Below are 21,565 nucleotides of genomic sequence, written 5' to 3'. Positions count from 1 at the left end.
GAGCAGCATTAGGGAGTAGGAGCCCAAATCTGACCTCCATGACTCCAAGAAAACATTACAGGGAAAGAGGGCAAGGAAAGAAAGAAGACAGATGGAATCTTGCAGAGCCTGGGTACACCGCTCACTGAGCTGGGTAAAGCTCCCCGGGAGGTCTGAACCTGGGCACTGGGAAGAAGGTGGCCCAAGCTGGGCTACTGGGGAGGGGAACTGGAGGGGCTCAAAGAGGCACCGGGGGCAACCCCAGGAGCCACTGAGGGCAGTTTGTGGGGCACTGGCAGACGCTGAAGGGCATTTAGGGGACAGCTGTTAACGGGCACCTGAGAAACAGTTCATTATGGGGACCCCTGAGGGGCATTTTAGGGTTCACAAGTGCCTGGAAAGCTGCTGGGGGTGTTGTCAGGGAGTCTCTACGGTGGGGGTTGGGGGTCGCCAGCAGGACCCGGAGGGGTGGTTGGGCTGTCACCGAAAACGACGGGATAAATAAACCTTTCTAACACAGACAATATTTGTTACAATTAAAGCTTTTCCAGCCAACAGGGGGAAAGGGGGAAATGGCCGAGTCCCTAAGGGGCGCCTTGGCGGATGTGAGGTGGTCACAGGCAGACCCCTGAGGGGTCGCTGTGAGGGGAGAGGAGTGGGATGTGTGGGGGGATCGCCGGCAGCTCCCTGAGGGACGGGCTCGGTGGCAGGCCCCAGAGGAAAGCTTCGGGGGTCTCTGGCAACTCCCAAAGCGGCGGCCCGAGCTGGCGGAGGCGCGGACCGTGCCGGGCAGGAGGGAGAGGCGGCGGTACCGAGCGTAACGCGGAGGCAGCGCCGGCCGCAGCGCCGCCAGGACCCCGAGGCCCTGCCCGCGGCCCCCTCCCGCCGCACGCACCTTCTGGCGGATCTGCCCGGACGTCGAGACTTTGCGGATGAGCTTCTGCAGGGAGCCGGGCTCCTGCTCCGGCTCGCTGTCCGACGACTCCTCGGGCGCGGCGCCGGCGGCCGGCTCTGGCTGTGTCTGCTCAGCCCCCGCCGCCGCCATGCTGCACGGACCGGCGGCGCGCCCGGCGCCCCCTACCGGCCCCGCGCGCGAGGCGCCCCCCAGCGGCGGCCGCGTCACATGGCGGCGGAGGGACGGGAGGGGCCGGGGCGGGGAAGGGCCCGGCCGCCGTAGCGGGACGGTCACGGCCGCCCTGCCCCTCCGCGGCTCCCTGTGAACCGCCCCACCGCGATCGCCACGGCCCGGCCGTAGCCCCTTGGAGCCTGGACAAAGGTTTTCAGCGCAGCCCTCCCCGCTGAGGCGAGACCGACAGCCGGGACGGCGGTCCCCATTCCTTCCCATTCTTCGTGGCTACTGCAGCACACAATCACAGAGTCATTCGGGTTGGAAAAGACCTCTGACACCATCGAGTCCAACCCATAACCGAACACCACCTTGTCAACCGGACCAAAGCACTGGGTGCCACATTCCGTCATTCCGTGAACACTTCCACGGACGGGCACACCACCACCTCCTTGGGCAGTCCCTCCCAAAGCTCTCCCCGTGTTCCCAGGATTTAATGAAAAGCTGCGAGCACACCCTGGGCCCGGGCTCCAGCTGCCGTGCACCCCCGCTCCGAAGGGCACTTCAGGGGCGCTGAGGCCGGGCCGCTGCCACTGCCGCCCCCGGCCCGGCTCCACTGGCAGCGGCCTGGTCACTGCCTGCCCCTCTCTAACACCCTCAGCTGCGGGCAGGGGAGTGCTGCCGCTGGGACCTCACGGAGACGTGCGAGGGGAAAGCGTCTGTCACCAAACCCGTCCTGTCATGTATTTGCTCCAAGCTGTCTCCAAACACAGCAGGTCCAGAGATGCCATCCTCCCAGAGCGCATCCCTCTCCGGGAGCTGGCGAGCTCTTCACAAACAGAGTCCCACCACATCAAAGCCTCCGAGTCAGGAAACTGGATCTGCTCTCCCCCAGCGGTAAACAGGAGGAGCAGGCCACAGGTCTGACTCGGTAGATCAATATAACACCAGAACCAGAAGAAAGGGAAGATAAAAGGCAAACAGTTCTAGAGACCTATTTTCTGCTGACAGAGTCAGCATCTGCTGGCTGAAGGGCCGGAGAAAAGTCCAGCTTGTCCTGCAGGACAGGGAACTGCAGGAACCAGCAGAAAACCCTCACTGCTCTCTCAGTAAATCACCAGCATGGGCTGAACAAATAGGTTTTCAAAGTGCTTTCCCAAGCCCGGACAAAAGAACAGAGTTAATAACCATTTAACAACCCTTTCCTCCCCACTGCACAGACTGCACTGTGATTTTGTCCCCTTAGCTTACAGAAGTCATCACCACAGCTGAATTTGAGAGGAAAGTCAGGCAGCAACAGAGGCCCCAAACAAAGCTGACATATAAGAAATTTTTTTTAAAGGAAAAGAAAAAAAAAATTAATCAGATCTGACTTTACTGGTCCCATACTTACAGGTGTAGTAGCCAGAAACACTGAAGGAAACACTTCTGTGGAGAAAGATACACTTTGAAGACCTGTTTCCCCTCCTTCTCTTAGATCTTTAAAGGATTTTCTGAACTCCTGCTCTCCACGACCAGCATATTCACAACCAGTAATTTCTTTAACCTTACTGTATCTTTTGTGTATTCTCCAGCCACCAACATGTTAGTAGTAAAAATACCAGGGAAAAGCCTTCCCAGACATCCAGGTGCAAATGCTTGACCCTCCCACAAAGCTGAAATCACACAGAAATTATCCTGATCACAAACACCTGGAACTGGCCGAGTTCCTTTAGCAGGAAAGCACCCAGTGCAGAGCAAACATTGTGCCTCTTGCAATTCAAGCTAAGGTGAGACACCTGTGACTAATGGACAGCACTGAGGAACAGGTGTATTAGGGCAGAGCACTGATGGAACTCTGAAGTCAGCTGTGGTCTTAACTGCTTCCAGCATCTTAATCAAGACCAGTTTACAAAAGCAAACTGATCTAAGTGTGAAGCTCTTAATTCTATTTTCCAGAGTGTAGGGTGGGAAATGTAAGTCTATATTCATAAATGTGGGCCCTGCATTCAGACTTTCCAGGGAAATTTAAACCAGGGACACTGAAAAGCAGATTTAAAGCAAAAATTAGAAAAATAAAACACCAGTTGTTTTACATGCAAGGTGTAATTAGCTGATGCAACTTACTTCAGCAAAAACTTACATGAGATTCAGGAAAATATCTGACATTTACATGGATAATGAGAATATCCAGATCAACAAGAGAAAACAAAGTTTGCAGAATGCAATCTCATTTCTTAGAGCATAAACCAACTGCTGGCAGATGGATGTTGGGAGAGGCTCCTCAGGGAAGGCTGCGCCATCATTTCCTCCTTAATTTTCCTGCACCCTCTTTTGAAGCAATTGCCTACAGGAAACTAGATTAAATACAGACTCTGTCTGGACGTGTATTTCTGTTTGGCATTGCATATAGGGAGCTTTAAGCAATAGGGAGCTTTAAGCAATTCATTGACAGTGCAAATTTATCTCATCTTTAATAACGTGGTTATTAAGCATATTGCTAGAAAGCTAATACTGTGTATCAGCATTGTCTACGCTGTGGGAGACAACTTGTGAGACATTTACTGGTACAGAAAGTGAATGAAAAAGCCACGTGGGGACAGTGCAAGCACTGAAAAAATTCACTGGCTGAATTTGGTAAAGCATCAACGCAAAAGCAACCAAAAGGAAATAAAATCACTTTTGTACAGTCTGCTGAGAAACTTTGATGAATCACACATGGCTGCAAGCCAGCCTTCCAGGCTAGGATTTCATTCACTGGCACTTCAAAGTCACAGACTCTGACACTGAATAAGTCCAGGCAGGCTGCATAAACCCTCATTTAAGCTCTCACCAGTGCTGAAAGCAAACAACCTTTTTATTAGGCAGCCCTGAAAGCAGAAGTCAAGATATGGCAGATGTCATCCTCTGGTAGCTCGAGTAAGAACCAGGTGTTGTGTTTGCCCCATTCAAGGTGAATCTTGCAATAAGCAGTAAAGGTTCCTGATGTCATGCCCACTGACCTCAGGGCTGACCCCTGGAAGACCATGTATGAACTGAGAACATGCAGATTACTAGAAACTTAGGTCCTACATTTGTAATTGAAGCCAGACAACATAGCTCCTTTGTCAGCCCGTTCTTTTAATCACTCATCGGTTGAGGGTGAATTCTTGTCCTCTTCATCAGGTGTATTTTTTAGCTTCTGACGAGCAAACTCCTCAAACACCAGCTCTGCTTCACTGCAATGAAAGAAACAGAGGTCTTTCAAAATAATGTTACCCTATTTTTACACCAGTAGACTGTAGGCAACACATAGGATGAAGAAGAGAAGCCCACAATAGACTGGCAGTGTTTCCTTTGTCTCCAAAGTGATTTGGATCACATTCCCACAGACACCATCTTCACTGCTGCTATTCTAACTAAAATGAAAAGCAGTTGATTAAGCAAGTCAAGGCACAAATTGAGCATGTTTTTCATCTGTACTGAATCATGTCCATTCCATATACATATTTATCAGCTAGCTGAACATCCTAGAGCTTGCAAGGGGCTTTGTCCAGGAATAAAATGTGAAACATTTCACCCTTATTCCTTCTATACTGAAATAGAGGGACATGTCAAACCTAATAAGTTCCTTACACTTCCAGCTATAGAGCACAAACACATCCCTGTTAAGCAAAACACAATCTCTTAATCTATCTTCACATGGTCAGTCACTGCTGTTTAACTCAGAGCTGTCGTTTGTCCGGCCACAGAAACTTGCTCACTTTGGATTTTAAGCTGGGGACTTGCACAGTTTTGAAGAGTTTTAGAAAGAGTCAATGCACAAGTGTAGCTAGAATGTGAAATACTAAAAGAAACTTACCCATCCTTCCCTGCAGTCACGAGAATGCAGCAAAGGAGGAAAAGAGACACACGGATAGTCAGAACAGCAGATGGCTAAAACACTTGCAAAATGTTTAATGCAAAAAATGTATGGATTGACAAGTCAGAGCAGTGACAAGAAGCAGGATTTGCAGCAGTACAAGCAGAATTCCAGAAAGTCTCAAAATGTGCATAACTACACCTGATGAGGCAAATCTCAATCTCCCAAATGGAAAAGCATTCCAGCAATGATGCCCAAGCTATCTGAAGGGCTGAGGAACAAAGACAGATTTTCCCATCTACGCTTGCTCATGGTCCCACATGATGTGGGAGACATCTGTGCACACACCTGGACTCTGAGCTGACAGTGCTTGCATGACAGGATGTCAGCTTGAATTGCTCTATCACTGTGACTGAAGAAGTCAGCTTAGACTTAGATAAGAAGACAATGCTTTTGTTCAATAAACATGAAGTTATTAAAATTAGAGGTCAAAGTACAGAAACACCTCAGGGATCTCTCATCAGACGGGTTAAGGCTTTTGGGGCAACACTCCTGATTTCATCTTGCCCTAAAAATGTTTTCAAGACTTTTGACATTTGCGTTTCTTTAGTGGGAACTTTCCTAACCACACTATAACAAATCCTACTTACTAGCAGGATTCCTTGAAAGTTGTTTCAGCACAACATAAAATAAGCAGAAGACTGTATTTGCAGGGACTTTATTGTTCTTACAGTTATTTTAGGAAGGCATAGTCACTTAACTGGCTTACTTCTCATGGCTTTGGGTCAGGGAGCAAAGCACCCTTGTTCTACAGAAGCAATAATCTGGGGCACTTCAGTGACTGGATAACTCACTACCTGGAGATTTCCCATCCACAACACACATTGCAATCAAGGGCAACACACACTGCTGGAAAAGTCAGCATCAAAAGTGTGCCAAAGAGGGCCACTCCCAGCCAAAATGCCTCAAAGGATGGCTCATGTAAAGACACTCCTGATGGAATCTCTCCAGACCAGGACAGAAGCCAAGATGAAGTCTGAAAAGTCTCAGGGCATGTATGCTTGATTGACATGGATTTTAAATGAAACATTTAGAACTTCTAAAATTTCCAACATATAAAGCATCATTCTCATTCCATTTTTCTCCTTTAGTCTGCTCTTTCCCCTCTTGAAGGCACATTCATTACTATGGGAACAGTGATATCAGTGATGTGGGTGAAACTGGGCAAGATCCCCACCAGTGATCTGAAACTTTTTTTACAAAATGGAGTGAGGGGGGAAATAGGTATTGTTTCAATTGGGCATATACTTAACTGTCAGATAAATGATTACTGAGTCAATACACAGATAGTGTGGCAGCAGAGTGGTGCTCATAATGTACCTCAGATGGAAGACTACATTCAGAGATGCACCACTTCAGCTTCAGGCTGCAGCACTAACTCCAATATAATCCAATTGCATGCTAGCAGGAGTTAGGTCTATTCCAGAGTTTTCTGACTGTCCTGTGGCTTATTTAATATTATAATATTGAAAAATTCTCAGAAAAAGGGTAGACTTTTGCTTCTTTTAATTAGCATTCCAGCAATTGTTTTGAGGGTTGGGATGGGAGGGGGATTGATGAGGGTCCAGAATACCATCGTCCTCACAGGGGAGGGTTTTCTCGAAGCTTTTATTATGCAGCCACAGAAATTATTCCATATAATTCAAGTCATAACATGGTAATTTTCAGTATAAACTTTGTTTTAACCTCTCTTAACTTGATGGGGGAGAAAAGAAAAAGAGAGTGGATTTTGTTATTTCCCAAGACATTCAACACTTTAAAATGTCCTAATTTCTGAAAGTCACAATACCAAAACAGGGAAAGTATTTCTTTACTTTACTGTTAGGGGGACAAAGCATTCCTGGGTTTCTTGAAAACAGCCCTTTTGTGCAAGTTTAATCAGGGAGCAGATAAATGACCATTTGTTGAACAACAGCCAAAACAAAGGCAGTGTCCAAGACATAGGCCCACAAAATGTAAAGCATCAGAAGATAGGCAGGAAAACCCCAGACCAAAGAATTCATGCTGAGACCACAGCCTTGAGGAAAACTCAGCAGGAACTTCTGGGCTAACTGCTGACCAGGAAAGGTCTTGGAAGCATGAAGAGACACAGCCCAGTTTGAATCTATCTTTAAAAGAAGCAGATCCTTACACATTTTTTGTCAACAGGCAGAACAGACAGACTGCCAATGTGACAGGAGCTGCTTTGCCTAAAAATAACCACATGTGAACCACGTGGGTCCAGAAACAGTCACAAAACCAGCACACACGAAACATGCAAATCCTGGCCTAGCAGAAGACCAAGAGAAGGAAGTGATAAACACAGGGAAGGAAAGGTAGCAAGCTGCTTCTCTTCTGTCTCCTGCAGGCACAGGGAAGAAAGATCAAGCAATCTGCAATAGCCATGCACTGTGACAGACCTGCTGTTTACTGAGTGATGAATGCTTCAGAGCTTACTCACAGACAGCTAGAGAGGGCAAAGCCATCTGCTGTGAAACAGAGCACACAGCACGTGCTCACACTTGCCCTGGCTTGGCCCTGAAAAAATTACCTCATGTTCTTGGGAAGCTTATGTTTCTGAGGTTCTCTGCATCCAGTCAGTCCTGCATGATTAAATGCATTGATGCTACACATTTTAGTTCTGCCATAAATCACCTTGGCTAGAGAAAAGGATATTCCCCCAATGCAAAATAAATCGCAATATGTGGCACTTTTTAATGCCACTCCAGCTTTAATTCCATAAGATGGTTGCTCTGACTTTTCTGTTCTTCCAGCTATGCCTTAAGACATTCAAGAGAGCAGGAAGGTGCCGTAGGCAAACTGGTCACTACTGACTTGTCAATAAAATCAAAAGGGAATGGAAAAAGAAGATAAGGAGCGATCTCAAAACTCCCTGTGCATGCACCTCTGCCTACACTCACTGCAGAGGCTGCTGAACAAGCCAAGAAAAATTCCATCTTTTGGGACCTTCGAGATTCCAAACACTGCTTGTTGAAGCTCCATCTCTGCAATTAAGCCTGGATTTCCTTGATCCCCAATTAGATGGTATTTCACTAATGAAACACATTATATTTCTCAGAGTTCATGAGCTAAAGTGGTAGAAGAAAAAATTAAAAAGCCTGAACTCACAGGAAAAGTGATGAAGCACAGTGCATGGAAAACTACCAACCAATAAAGCTGAAAAGTGTTTCAGTTTACCAGCTTCATATGGGAGACTGTTTTATTCCCGGTAATGAGCTCAGACACCACATTCCAGCACAGTTTTCAAGTCAGCTATTCAGGCTTCAGAGGAATTTTCTGTTATGTTAGGGTATCTGTTTTTAAGAGAAAGCATTTATTTCCTGTGTTAACCATTTGCAGGGCTTTCCCATGGGATAGCTCCTGAAATTACCTGCATTTTTTTCAGTTTATAAGAAACCTGGTATTTCCATCTGTACAAAATGCACGGAACATAGCTGACACTTCTGACAGCAGGCTCCTAGAAGACTTTGATGTAGCAAATAACATGTGGGCTGTGCCTCTGGTGAGAGGATGTGCTGGGGGAAGTGATCTGAGAAATATTGCAGGTCTCCATTTTCCTTGTAAAGTCTTCTGCCCACTTCCTTTTGAGTGTACTGTATAAAGGAGCACATCATCCCTCCTTTGAAATGATCTTAGAAGGGAGAATTGCCTGACTTCCATTTTTCCTCATATTACAAATGCTTCTGCCAGAAGTATAAAGTAATAAAAAGGGATTGTTGGCATTTTTAACACCAAAAAAGTCATGTAAAAAAATTCACACCACTCTAAAAATGTAAAATTTTTTACAGTTGCCTAAAGCTTTGGATGAGCATTGTTAGAAGTTTTCAAGCTTTCCTTGGTGTCCATGAAAGCTCCTGAGCTGCCCAGAGGCACTAGATGGCCCTCACCAGCCACACTCCTGGGAACACCAGTGCCATCCCAGCCTCCATCCCCTCTGTGCCAAGAGAATGTGCTGGCACTGCTCACAGCAGGGGCTTTCCCAGGGAAAATTAGTTTCCTGTAGTGCAACTGTTACATGAGAGATAAAACCTACCTTTGCCCACTCCAGCACATCCATAATTAGCAAAGCCTGATTCCCAACCAGAGCATCTGAATGTGGAGTGGATCACCAGCTCTCTTCTCATTGCTCACACTTGATTCCTCCAACAATTTCACACAGTAAGGACTCAAGTCACCCCCTTCTAATGCTTCCAGCACAGACCAAAGCATTTGTCTCAGGATAACTCTTCTCAAAGGTTCGTTCCACTGTCACTTTCATGTGAGTTTCATTTTCTTAGAAACAGCAGCTTTAGTTCAGTTTGGGCACAAAGAGAAAATGAAAGAAAGAAAAAGGAGCACAAAAGCAGCCATGGCTTTTGTTTGAAACCCACTAAACTTTGTCCCAGTATAGAGGGTAGGACAAGATGGCTCATCTGTAACAGCCCCAGCAGGAAAGGGCTGGTGTCAAGAGAGGCTTCAGATGCTGCACAGGAGCTTCTGATTTGGTGTGAGCACCTTGCAATCTCTGGTGCTCACCACTGGTGAACGGAGCCAGCCAGGGCCTGAGGAAGTGGGAGGATGCTCTGACAGCCTGTGATTTTGGCATCTGATCCCAAATCTCAAGATGCCTGGGTAAGGCTTGCTCCTCACACTGTTACAGAGGTCCCTCACTTCCACACAGAGACCTAACATTGAAGAGATGTTGGTCTTGGATAACCACTGAACAAGAAGGCCACATCACAGACACCATGGCAAATGCCACATCAAGATAACAGGGACTCAAGAATCATCAGTAGTTTTATCACCTCTTCACTTTGCTTAAAAGTATTTGGCTTTGTACAATGCTCATCAGTGTTAGGTATTTTCTGTGTCAGGTTTTTTATGTTTTGCTTATACTGCTATCTGGCTGGGAATTGCTGAAAGCTTCATATAGGATATTTTGCACTGCAGTCATAAGATTTAACTGTGCAGAGCTTCCTCAAACCCCTGTTCTCTGACTTGTGATTCCATACATGAAAGATGAAAGGGAACATGACTCTTTTCCATTTTCTCCCATCTCTGCATTCCTGCTCTCTGTTATTTAGTGTCTGGAGGTTGATACATACATACACACACAAACACACACATACAGACACACAAACACACAGAACAGCTCCATACTGGAGCCTTGTAGGCTCTGACAGCTTCCTGTAGCACAAATCACTCTAAGCCTTACAATGGTGAGATCTCACCAGAGCCTGTTAATGAACAAAGGCAAAAGCCAGGTGTAACTGACCTGCTGGGTTCTTTTCCTCAGGTTTGGGGTGCATGAGACGAAATGGCAGCTCTGTGCCCACTTCACTTCAGGGAGAAGAAAGAATGCATCAGATCCACAGCTCCACACAAATGCCTGGTTCAGCCTCCTTCCTCTTTCATTTTTTTCTAATCATAATTTTCCTCTCCAAAAAAGTTAAGCTCAAATTTCTCCACAAATACCCCAGGCATATTCACTTACATAGACTGGATTTATTGTGTGCTGAATGTACTTGCATGTATATAAAATCAAAAGACATTCTTGTAATAGCTTCATTTTCGCAGGAGAACCACAAGCTACTTGCTTCTAACAGCTTAAGGGACAATTGATTTTTTTTAGGGAGGTGAGAATGGCAATAAAAAAAGAATAAAGAGATGACTAACAACTAGGACTGCATGGTCTGAAAAGAAAGATGACATTTACCTGGAAGTGAGGTCTCCCAGTATGCTACAAAAGAAAACAAGGAGAAAATCAAAGAATATTTTATGTCTCTCTATTCTGGTGCTCCAACAAGTGCTCTTTAATTGGTGGACTACTGAAATCACTTTCCTCATGTACTGTTCTCTACTTGCCACAAATTCAACTGAACTTGTTTTTAAAAAAGGTAGTTTTACTGTTTCATGTCATTCCCATGGACAAAGAGTCTAAGTTTTTGAACTCCTGACCAAATGTTGGGCATGGCCCCTTTTCCAAGAGCCAAAAGGCAAGTGGATGACCACAGAAAGCAGCAGGCATTTTATCACACTTTAGGCAAATCTTTGATGCATTTTTATAGTAGAATGAAGCATAGATAAATTAAATACAAAGATAAACAGTGACTAGCATCAACTGAGAGTCACTATTCTGGTCCTTTTTTTCACTGACTGTATCCTGGATCTAACTCATGTTGATAACATCAGCTTTACCCAGAAAGCTAGCTGAGTACAGAACCTGAGCTACAGTATTTGTAACTCTCAGGCAGATGTCTTCACCTTCTGCTCTGGGAGAACAGCAACGTCAACATAAGAGGTTCACACAAAGTTTCACCTCACTTCTCACAAAATAGGTTATAGCTTTGAAACAAAAATTGCAACGCAAACCAGACGTTCTTACTTCAGCCATGAAGTTATATGGTATCTAAAGAGAGTAACACAAACCATTTGGCTCAGGGAAAGTTCTCTGGATAGGCCAAGACTGTTTTCCAGGCAATTTATGCTTTACAGGGAGCCTCATATCCTATAACATGTGCCCTCTCTTTTGGGGTGGACTGTTCTGGTCTCTCCTCACCCATCAATGACATAAACACACACTCCTCCCTTAACTCCAGGCAGATGGTAGCAAAAAGTGTGTTACACTTACCCTGGGACAGTGAGCTTCACTTTGATCTTGTAGGAAACCAGAATCCCCATCACTGTCTTGTCTATTCCATCCTTAATGCTGCCAGAGAAATCAGAGAGCAGGGTGAGGTGGCACAGCAGTGGCACAACAACACACAGCTGAAGCAAGAACTAGGGGAACATCCTGAAAGTGGGAGGGCAGGCAAGCCTCAGGTACAGCCAATACCTCTCCAAATGTGTGATCCCTGTTCGCCCTGAAGGAACATGATGGCTTTAGTAATGGTGCTACGTGTATCCATCCAGGCACAACTTTACAAAGTCCTCAGGGAAGTGTCTCCTCCATGCTCCCCCCTTCTCTATAACTCTCCTACTACCTGGGACCATTTAAAACTTCACTCACATGGTACTAGAAGCCAAGTTGGTGTCCTCATCCTTCAGTTTTCCATCCAGAGCTATTTCCCGTGTCTCCCGGTTATTTGCAAGCAAGGGCAGAACTGTCAGTGTCTTGGTCAGGCTACTGTTTGGCTGCACCTTTTCCCTGAAAATAAGAAGGGAAGTGATACACTTTGGTTTGTTATACACACAACTAGGAGAATTTCAAAACAGATTACAAAGCTGCCCAAAAGGAGAGGAATTTATCTGTGCAAATTCAGTTGTCAACAATACAGATGTCCACCTCTAATCTAATCAGCAAAATTCCATTTCTAATCAACAGAGAAAAACAAGCACTTATAGAAAATGCTTAATTTCACATTAAGGCACAGAAGCACCTTAAAAAATCAAAACCACAGAATAATGGAACAGTTTAGGTTGGAAAAGCCCTTTAAGATTATCGAGTCCAACCACTAAGCCAACACTGCCAAGGCCATCAGTGAACCATGTCCCTAAATGCCACATTGATTTTTCCTAATATCTAATCTACACCTCCCCAGGTGCAACTTGAGGCCACACCCTCTGTGCTGCAAAGCTCTGAATTTGCACAAAATGAATCCTAGCTGAGAATACCAATACTGAACGGAAAACATGTCCCTAAGCTACAGAGCAGAACACTGGACAAATATAAAGTACCTGGGTATGCCCAACCCTCCTCACCATGTGAGGTTCAGAGCTGCACTGCCAATACAGTGAAAAGAAACAAGTGGTTCTCCATAATATCTACAGACTCAAGGTTTCTGTGGGCTTTGTCAGGCCAGAAGAAACCAAATGAAATGCTCAAGCAAGAGTGTTCATGACTTCCAGTCAAACAGCAGCACCTTTCAGAAAAGTGCTGCATCTCTATTTAAAGATTTGCAGCAACTGGGAACCTTCTGCTGCCACCACTAAGCTCATCTAGCAGATAATTACTCTTCAAATCTCTTCTGCAATATCCCCATTCCCTGAAAAAAAGTAAGGTTCTCTGCTGCTCTGTGAAAAGGGGACCAGCTACATCTAGAGAGTATGAGTGGTGTGGCACACACACGAAGAGAGCACTGTAACAGCAGGAGACTGCCAGACTGTAAAAGAGAACCTCTCATCACTGATGACAAGGGTAATTAAAAGGGTGTGAAGGAGCAGGAGCATTCACTCACTGTGCTTCCTCAGCAGCCACCACTTTGGTGTAGAAGTCACTGGAGTACAGCACCACATTGGCCACCTGCTCCACTGAGGGAGAAAGAAGGAAGCAGACACTCAGGTGTGAGCATACACCACAAACAACACAGTTGCCACCACCCCAAGTCCCAGGAATGGGAAACATGGTGAAGAAAGAAGAAAACCCCATCCATTTAGAGCCTGAAGGGACCACCAGGTCAGATAGGCTGACCTGGACAGAGACCAACAGCACACCAATGGCCAAAGTCTGTCTTCCCTGAAATGCACCTGGCCTTGATTTGGAGACAACAGAAGGTCAATAACACAGTTTCTCTTGGGATCCTCTCTTTCCATTATAAAGATGTCCCTCTCCTTTCTCTCTTTGGGTCTGCTTTTATCTCTGGTCCTGATATCTCTTGTGTGCCTACAGCCCATGCATGTGCACTCAGGAGACAGCATCAACACAGAGCCTGTGGTAACAAATGGCTTATATTCTCCAATCCTACACAAAAAATCCCAGGGTAATTCTGACTGAAACACTGAAGAGGAAAGAATCTGTGACCAACAAGAAACAGCAACACACAGGGGAGAGGGGCAAATTCCTGATATCCCCAACTGCCCTCTTAAACTGTTATAAGCAATAAATTCTGTCTCTCTTTCAGTCTTATTGCACTCTAAGAATCCAAATCAACAGTAAAAACATACCCTGGACTTTGATCTTCTTCACTGTTTTCTCTGTGTTGTTGTTGATGGTGACAGTGACTGGAATGGGCTCACCATGGTAGTATACCTAGAAGGAATATGATGCTCAGAAATCCAGACAGGAGACTTCTTCCAAGCCCTAACCCCTCCAATTCCCCCAGATTACACCTCATAGAGGCCAGACAGGGGAAGATGACCCCTCCCAGTGATTCATGACCCCTCCTTCAATGCCTTCAAATGTGTTTGGTAGGGCTTCAACCACCCCTAGCAGTAGCCACTGACAGAAATTAGAGGCCTTGATAGCTGGGACAAGTCAGTCTCAGCTGAGAAAGCACCAAAATATCCCTTGGCCTGCAGATACCACAACCCCCCGCCCCAGGGCAAATGCCCCCTCACCTCTTTACTGAGGCAGGCTTTCAGGTGCAGGGGCTTGTTGGACATGAAGAACTGCCAGGTGGTCTCTGCACAAGGCTGGGGTCCTGGGCTCTCTGGAGCATACTGCACCTTACGGATCAGCAGACGTGCAGAGTTCCTGGGAAGCAGCAGAGGACACGATGGTGACACCCAGTGCTTGGCAGAAGCAGGAGTTCTGCATCCCCATGTGCTCCACCCAGGAAGTCACTGACAAGGGGGCAAAGCTGAACAAACAACCCAGGTGCACCACTGGACCACCCATCCCCTTAAGGCAAAGCTGAAGAGAGACACATCCTGTTACCTCCTATGAATTCTCTCTTCCACATTTTCTGTTGAGAAAGCTTTCACCTCAAAGTCCACCCCACAAGTCTGCCAGAGAGAGAGAGGACAGCTGTGAAATCAGGATCAGAAGACAGGAATATCTGCAGATGTTTCAGTATCTTTCTGCACACCAGAAATTGGCAGACCCCTGCCAGCTGCAAATTATTCTGGCCTCCCACCACTGTCACAGACATCCCTGACAACTGGCGTTGGCACATTCACCTGTTCTACAGTGCTTCTGATAAATGAGACTTTATCCCAGCCTCTGAGAGATCATCCTGCTCCTGAAAGGCTTCCTGTGAGACCAGTGCTGGAAAGATCACATCATAACACTGACCAGTGTGCTATGCTGCCTGGCCCACCCTGGGTTTCTGAACTGAATTTCTGAGTTGGCTTTGTAATGCCAAAAGCAGCATCTAAGGAGTGGAAGTGATCATGTCAAGCTAACCTTTGCCTTAACAGGTTTATAGCATTGTGGGGCACCTGTGTGAGTCCCAGGTAATTCTCTAGAGAGACATTTTTGCTAGAATATCATTCCCTGGCTTAAAATACAGGTTATCCTTTTTGCACTAGATTCTACAACCCTCATCCCACTTTGCCTGGCTGATTGCCTAGTTCTGCGGTCCAGACAAGCATCCAGTCAAGTATAAAAGGAATATTTTTAACAGTATCAGAAACCTTGCAGAACATATAATTATTTAGTGACTTTTACTACAGGGTTTTTGTTCTGTTTACTCATACGTACAAGCCAGCTCTTCTCTGCATTTAATTCAGGGCAGGTTTCAGCACATGTTATTTATAGCAATCTGTGAGATTTTAGGCACTCAGTCTCCTTTTCTTTCATGTAGCCTCGCAACCACAATCATTTTATGTGCAGCCAAACCACAGATCATGTGATAGTCTTAAAGAAGCTACAACACTGCAGATTTTGTAGTCTTGCTGCTATTTGTTTGGATTCCCTTTCTTATTCTGAAGATTTCAACTCCAATTCTGTGACACATACTTGTAGCCCTAAGTTCCTGACATCGATGGCACAGCACAGTAAAATCAGTATCACCTGCTCCTACTGTCAAGCTAAACAAATTCACATGTTTTTTTCCATCTAACTTTCCTTAACTATGATAAGAATAAGTGTCCCACTGGCCTCACCTTATCAACATCACGGGGTGCAGGCTGCAGACAGACTGAGCAAGGCAGGTAATCTGGAAACTGTGGGAGGAAGAAGAGGAAATGCCCCAAACCAATAGCACACAGATGTTTTAGGTAACATAGTGCTCACAAAAGCACTCCTGAAAACAAGGGGTCACTCATTGTAATGCCATAACCCTTTGGAATTCTGGCTAGTATACTTGCCTTGTATGAACAAATCCCTTTCTTCCAAAAATACTTTAGAAGTCAAGAGAGAAAAAAAAGTCCATGCACAGCGTGAATCTTCCTCAGGAACACTAAGACAGACATAGGACTGACAGCACTGGAAGGATTTCCTGTTAGAATTTGGCAGTCAGCTGTCATTTGTCATCAGCTGTCAAAAACCTTTTCATCTCCTTATTTGATCCAAAGTTTTTAAAGGAAAATGATTTGGCACTGGGGAAATGGTAAAAAGTATTCCAGCCCCTCAGGAACGGGAAGGCAAGAATATGAGGCTGTTGCTAGCATAAAGCCATTGTAAATTCCCTTGCTTTTTTTAAGAAAGACTTCTCACAGTGGTGTGATCACTGCACAGTTAGGATCTTCTTGCCTCTCAGGATTGCAAGAAGAAAGAAAAACATTGGTAACACTATCTGTCCCTCAAAATTGGAACTTGCAGAACATGAATTCACTACAAACTCCCATCTTCAGTCCATCAACAGCCTGGTAACTACAGACAAGAAGACAATCAGAGGCTCTTCTGAAATACTTACTGTAAAGAAAAAGGGATAAGCATTTTTCCCCAGCTTCTTTAGCAGAGATTCCTGCAAGAGGGTGAGAGACTGTGGCTTGTCAGCAGGCGGGTACACCTGGACCCTGGAGAAGAACAGGTCCCGGCGGAAGGCGAGGCCAATCACATCGATGTCTTCCTGGCCGTAGCGGAACACGCAGGTGAGGGACACGAACACTGGGAAGAAGCACAGGACAGGTGAAACATGCAGCAGGATAACAGTGAAGCCAGGCTGGGATGGGGACACCTCCTGCCTCAGGGAGACATGAACTCATTTCAACACTTGCATAACCCAGTGAGTACTCATTCCGTGTGTAACAACAGACATTGCATTGATAAGAAGCCCATTCACTGAAGTAGAGTTACATTTGTACCCTTAAAAGAATAAAAATTATACTTTAGCATCTCACTCAGAAAGACAAACAATTTCTGAGACATACATTGCATAAAACTCAAACCTTTTTTCCCCTTGATAATAGCAGGATCCACCAATACAACACCATCTGAAAGAAAGGGAAAAAATTAAGATTAACATAGATAAAAGCAGGGTTGAGAGCAGGAAGAGCAGCACATAACCTTGTGGACTTACCTACAGGTTCCACATTCCCTATGTTGTCAATGAAGTCCTGCTTTCCCAGGTAGATGGTCAGCTGTGGGGAGAGGATGACAACAGCTGAACCATAAAATGTTTGTGGTTGTTGAGGCAAGGGGGACACACACATCAGCGAGCTATAAATCTTGCAGAGATATGAAGAATTCAATTTTAAATGGAATATTTAATTTTTTTCCAGCAAACATGCAACCCCCACCAGACTCAACAGGATTATTCACATGCAGGACATCAGAACTGAAGACCTGATCTAGACAAACTCCCAAAGGTACAACACAAATACTTGTGCATGAGACAAAGAAGGGTAGATTTAAAGATTTTTTGGTGCTGTCAGGTTGGAAAGACAATGAATCAGGTTTGTTTTGAACATTTACCAGTAGAAGTACAACACAGGAGAAGAGTGAGGTGAGCTGCCTTCTCTTGTATTATAACACATGGAAAGTTTGCCCTAAAAACTGTTTACATCATCTCCTCAAACTTAGTGGTAATATGGGTCACACTCCTTCTTCAGAAAAAAATAAAGGGGACAGGAAGGAGCTTTCTAATAAGTCTTCAGTCTGACTACAGGTAAAACTCAAACCTAAATAAGCCCAATATTACTGTACTCACAGCTTTGTCACGGGTACTTTTTCTGAAGATAACTTGTTTTTGAGGAGAATCAGCATTCTTCCCACCAATCCCAGTCTTTTGAGACTCAGGGCAGCTCATGGTCAAAGACAGGGATGTGACTGTGGTTGAATGAAGCTTTTCTGTCCCCAAATGTCCTGTGCCAGATGCCTGGGAAAAACAGGTGGATGACATAAACGCAGTAGGTAAAGCACTGTACTCCTGTGCTGTTTCAGACCCCCTCACACATCCAAATGGTGGCTCTGTCTAAAAGCTACCAAGGTGGTTTGTGTTGATAAGGAGTGAGACCAATTCCCAAATAAGAACTCATCTGTGCTGTTGCATTTTCCTCAACCAGAACTCAGTGCAACCCATTATGGGCAGAGCAGCACTGAGCTCAAACCAGAATGAACCATAAGGATAGAACAGTCCAGCCACCTGCCCAGAAAGGCAATAATTATACTTAGAGGTAGGGAACAGCTTGCACCTGAGGGGTAGAAAACATACGGAGTAAAAAATATGGAATAAAAATTCTTCAGGAGAAGAAAAATGAGGGAGAGAAAGGTGGAGGGAAGGTGGGGGAAGAGAATGGGGGGAAAATAAGAGAAGCAGTGGAAAAAAGAAGAGAAGGGAAGAAGACAAAGGGGAGACCACAATGGCACAAGAGATATCCAGAGAGAGAAGTCCAGAAAACTTAAGCGGTACAAAGTAGAGAGATTAACTTTTCATTCTGTTCTAAGTCACAAAATAGCACCCAGTTAATGATCAGACAGCAAATTTAAAATAAGGTAAAGCTTTTCCCCCGTTAACAGAAGATTCGAGGTGGCTCTGGTAATCACCAATATGAATTGAATCCCAGGATTAGACACATTCACAGGGAAAAAGGCTTTTGGCAGCTGTTGGAAAAGGATCCAGGAACAACCTTAACCCTCCCTGTAGGATTCTGAAGGAGAGGAGCAGCATCAGGAAAGGATGATGCCACACATACCCTGTCCTTGCACTCCTCACCATCAGAGCTGTGTGAATGAGAGCACTGTGTTGGACAGACCCCAGTCTGATGGGGTGTGACTGTCCTTGCAATTTGCTCCCATTCTATTTCTCAGCTTGTCTTATCATTTTAAAACTGCTTCAAGAGTAAACAGTTCTAGAGCCTATTTGCAGGTAACAAACCAAAGAAAAAGGAAACACTTGCCTTGTTGGAAAGCTGAAAAAAATGTCAGACAGACATTAGAAACAGACCATACACAAGTAAGCATTTCTATTTTCATTAAGTAGGTTTTTCAAGCCCAGACCAGTATTTGTTGCTGACTCGACATACTGTAGACTCAAACACAGCAGCAAATAACATTAAATACCTTGCTGTGCTCCAAGTGGGACAGGAGCTTCCACGGACAGTGATGGGAACTTCGAAATTATTGAAGAAAGATGAATTTTCCGAGGCAGCTGTATCCTGTGCTTCTTTGCATCTCCCAGGGGGAATTACTGCCCTCCTCACAAACAAGGAAGACAATTTGTAGGGGATTTGAAAGCTTGTCTCTGGTTGCGTCCATCCAGGATTTCAATAACTAATCCCTCTTCAAGAGCAAATATTGTACCTGGGCTAAGATTCAGCTGGCAAGTGGTTAAGTCAGCAAGAACAAGGCATTACCTAAGGACACTCAGCTAGTCAGTGAAGAGGTCTGCAATGTCCTGTTCACGTTTTGAAAAGACTACAGAGTTATGTAGCACAGGACAGCTACTGAAAGCAGTTTATTCTAAAGCTCTATCTCTCCTTCCTAGGGCTGCAAGACATGCAGCCTGGTGAGAAACTGAACAGACAAGAGCCATTTATGAAAAAGGGAGTTTATAAAACACTACAATGGCATTTTGATGGCCTGTCAAACACTGAGAACAATGCACTGTTCTCATGATCACTAAGCAATTTATCTATTACTGCTTCACCAGCAGCCAACTGACAAGCTGATGCAAAACAATACACTGCTGGTTGTACAATCCCCTCCTCAATTTACTTTAAAAAGCACAACATCCGGGATTTAAGAAGGACAGATATTTCAATTAACTTCAGCTTTACTGTTCCTTAATCTTCCAAGAGTAGCTTTCTCCCCACAAGTGAATTTGGCCCTAGTATTTTGCACAACAGTATATGTTAACTTTTGTCTTGTGAGCTGCAGGAACAGCTGTGGCTTTCCTCCGGCTGCATCTGTTCATTTGATTACAAGGATCACATGATATCCTGTCCACTTGCCAGCCTAACAGCTCCCTCCAGCTCAAGCAACCTTGCAGTCACAGATCAAGCTTGCTTTTCACAAACAATCACTGACATTTGCCTGAACATATTGGTCCAGGCTACACAAATTACTCAAAATAAAAGAATGACAGAACCAATATTCTCCAGCTCTTTCAGGGCTCCAGCAACATTTTATTAACTGAAGGGGGATTATTTGGAGAGCTTAATCACTACTCTGGCTAATCAACTCTGGCAAACACAAACCAGCCAGGCTGGAACCACAGAAATTCACACGTGCCTGTGCTGCAGAAGGGAAGCCAGATCGTTGTTGAAAGAAGTAACAAAGAAATCCCAGAGATGAAATTCAGTCACACTTCGCAAAAGCAAAAGGGAGGAAGCTGGTTTTGTACAAGTCTGTGCGGCAGCCACTGCAGGGTTATTAGTTCTGTAGGAGAGGATGAACATTCCTGTTGGCACATGTACCATTGCAAACATCCTCAGAGAATCTTGCAAACAGCTTCTCCATAACACATGCTCCTAGTGCACCCTTAATCCAGAGAAAGATGTCCAACCCACGCCCAATTCCACTTGAAGGGCAGCTCCACCTCTGGCAGCAAAACTGCTACAGCCACCTCTGCACTACAGGTACCTTCATTTGCTCTTCTTCCTTCTGCAGGCTGAAGCAGAAATGGAGGCAAGAGAAGTAATCAAAATATAGGAAAAAAAAAAGCTAAAATTGCTCACTAGAATTTCTCACATACCTTGGTGCTAAGGAACTTTAATCTAAAATGCTTAAGGACTTAGCTAGCTGGCTGTTATCCTTCAGCATTATTAACCTGCTTCATAACAGCATCAATGGGCCTAACAAAGTCCTTTGGGTAAGATCTGTGCCCATGCTGTAGAAAAACACAAGCGTAGCAGTGTAAATTATAAACATCCTAAACCCATTCTGATCCTCCTCAGCAGAGCCTGCACTTTTTATTATGCTAATCTCCCAATAATCTTTCATCATGCTGACTTGCCACTTCATGATCTGCTTTCCTGCAGTAACCAAGGTCACCTGGACTCGTGGCAGGTGCCTTTTCAAAGACCATATGCCACTGCGGCAGACAGAAGAAAAAATATCTTGCCCTTCGAAACCGCTCAGACTGCCAACTTTCCATTTTTGCTACAGTTCTCACATCCACGAGCTCAATAAAAGCTTCTTTTCTGATGGAAAACAGAGGGTGGCCAGTGACAGCTATTGGTTATGAAATATGTACTGAAGAGCTGAAGACTTTGCTTCATCACTCTGAAGCTGGAACCAGAGCAATATCTTCAACGGGGTTTTTGTGTTTTTAAACAAATGTGCAACTCCTATTCCTGCCTTAAAAACTTGACAAGCTAGCAGTCAAAGTCTCACAGCAGAAAAAGACACCTATTTTTAGCAGTGTTTGAAATACAGATCCTGATTTCCTCAGTTCAGTAGTTTATCTAAAACATCCAACAATACATCAACCTTTCAAGGACAGAGAAAAAGGCAGTTGTTCAATGAGGCAAGACTTTCTTCAGTCTCAAGGTAGGACTACTGAGACAGCACAAACCTGGGCTGCACCTGCAGGACATCTAGTCCCAAGCTAAGAGCATTATCCTTTTTCCCCCTCGACACCAAATTCCACAATTCACCAGGAAAATGGTATTTCAGG

The 21,565-nt window shown here is 45.0% G+C and overlaps 2 protein-coding genes across 5 annotated transcripts in view; both read right to left on the bottom strand.

Annotated features, from left to right (window-relative positions):
• Positions 1-1,035, bottom strand: part of DGKD (diacylglycerol kinase delta) — a 53,978-nt gene extending 52,943 nt beyond the window's left edge. The window contains exon 1 of the mRNA XM_041467551.1: positions 875-1,035. Coding sequence (XP_041323485.1) covers positions 875-1,024 — 150 coding nt within the window. The 5' untranslated portion in view covers positions 1,025-1,035. The remainder of the gene's footprint in view (positions 1-874) is intronic.
• Positions 1,036-3,186: 2,151 nt separating this feature from the next.
• Positions 3,187-21,513, bottom strand: SAG (S-antigen visual arrestin). 4 transcript variants are annotated; one of them, XM_041467524.1, is made up of 15 exons: positions 19,009-21,513; positions 17,657-17,824; positions 17,027-17,087; positions 16,896-16,940; positions 16,421-16,614; positions 15,669-15,728; positions 14,500-14,567; positions 14,181-14,316; positions 13,788-13,872; positions 13,082-13,154; positions 11,914-12,051; positions 11,536-11,613; positions 10,621-10,644; positions 10,180-10,244; positions 3,187-4,242 (listed from the first exon to the last, which is right to left on the bottom strand). In XM_041467524.1, exons 2-15 carry the CDS (start codon positions 17,753-17,755, stop codon positions 4,199-4,201), a joined length of 1,170 nt encoding a protein of 389 aa, XP_041323458.1. In that variant the 5' UTR covers positions 17,756-17,824; positions 19,009-21,513; the 3' UTR covers positions 3,187-4,198. The 4 variants fall into 4 exon arrangements, with proteins under 4 accessions (XP_041323458.1, XP_041323459.1, XP_041323456.1 ...); XM_041467525.1 differs by lacking the exon at positions 19,009-21,513 and adding an exon at positions 4,866-4,875 and having other exon boundaries at positions 17,657-18,226; XM_041467522.1 differs by lacking the exon at positions 19,009-21,513 and having other exon boundaries at positions 17,657-18,223.
• Positions 21,514-21,565: the final 52 nt, after the last annotated feature.

This window comes from Pyrgilauda ruficollis, unplaced genomic scaffold, assembly GCF_017590135.1.
Source record: "Pyrgilauda ruficollis isolate IOZ18807 unplaced genomic scaffold, ASM1759013v1 scaffold209, whole genome shotgun sequence".
Lineage (NCBI taxonomy): Eukaryota > Metazoa > Chordata > Aves > Passeriformes > Passeridae > Pyrgilauda > Pyrgilauda ruficollis.
This window is presented reverse-complemented; position numbering and strand designations above follow the sequence as displayed.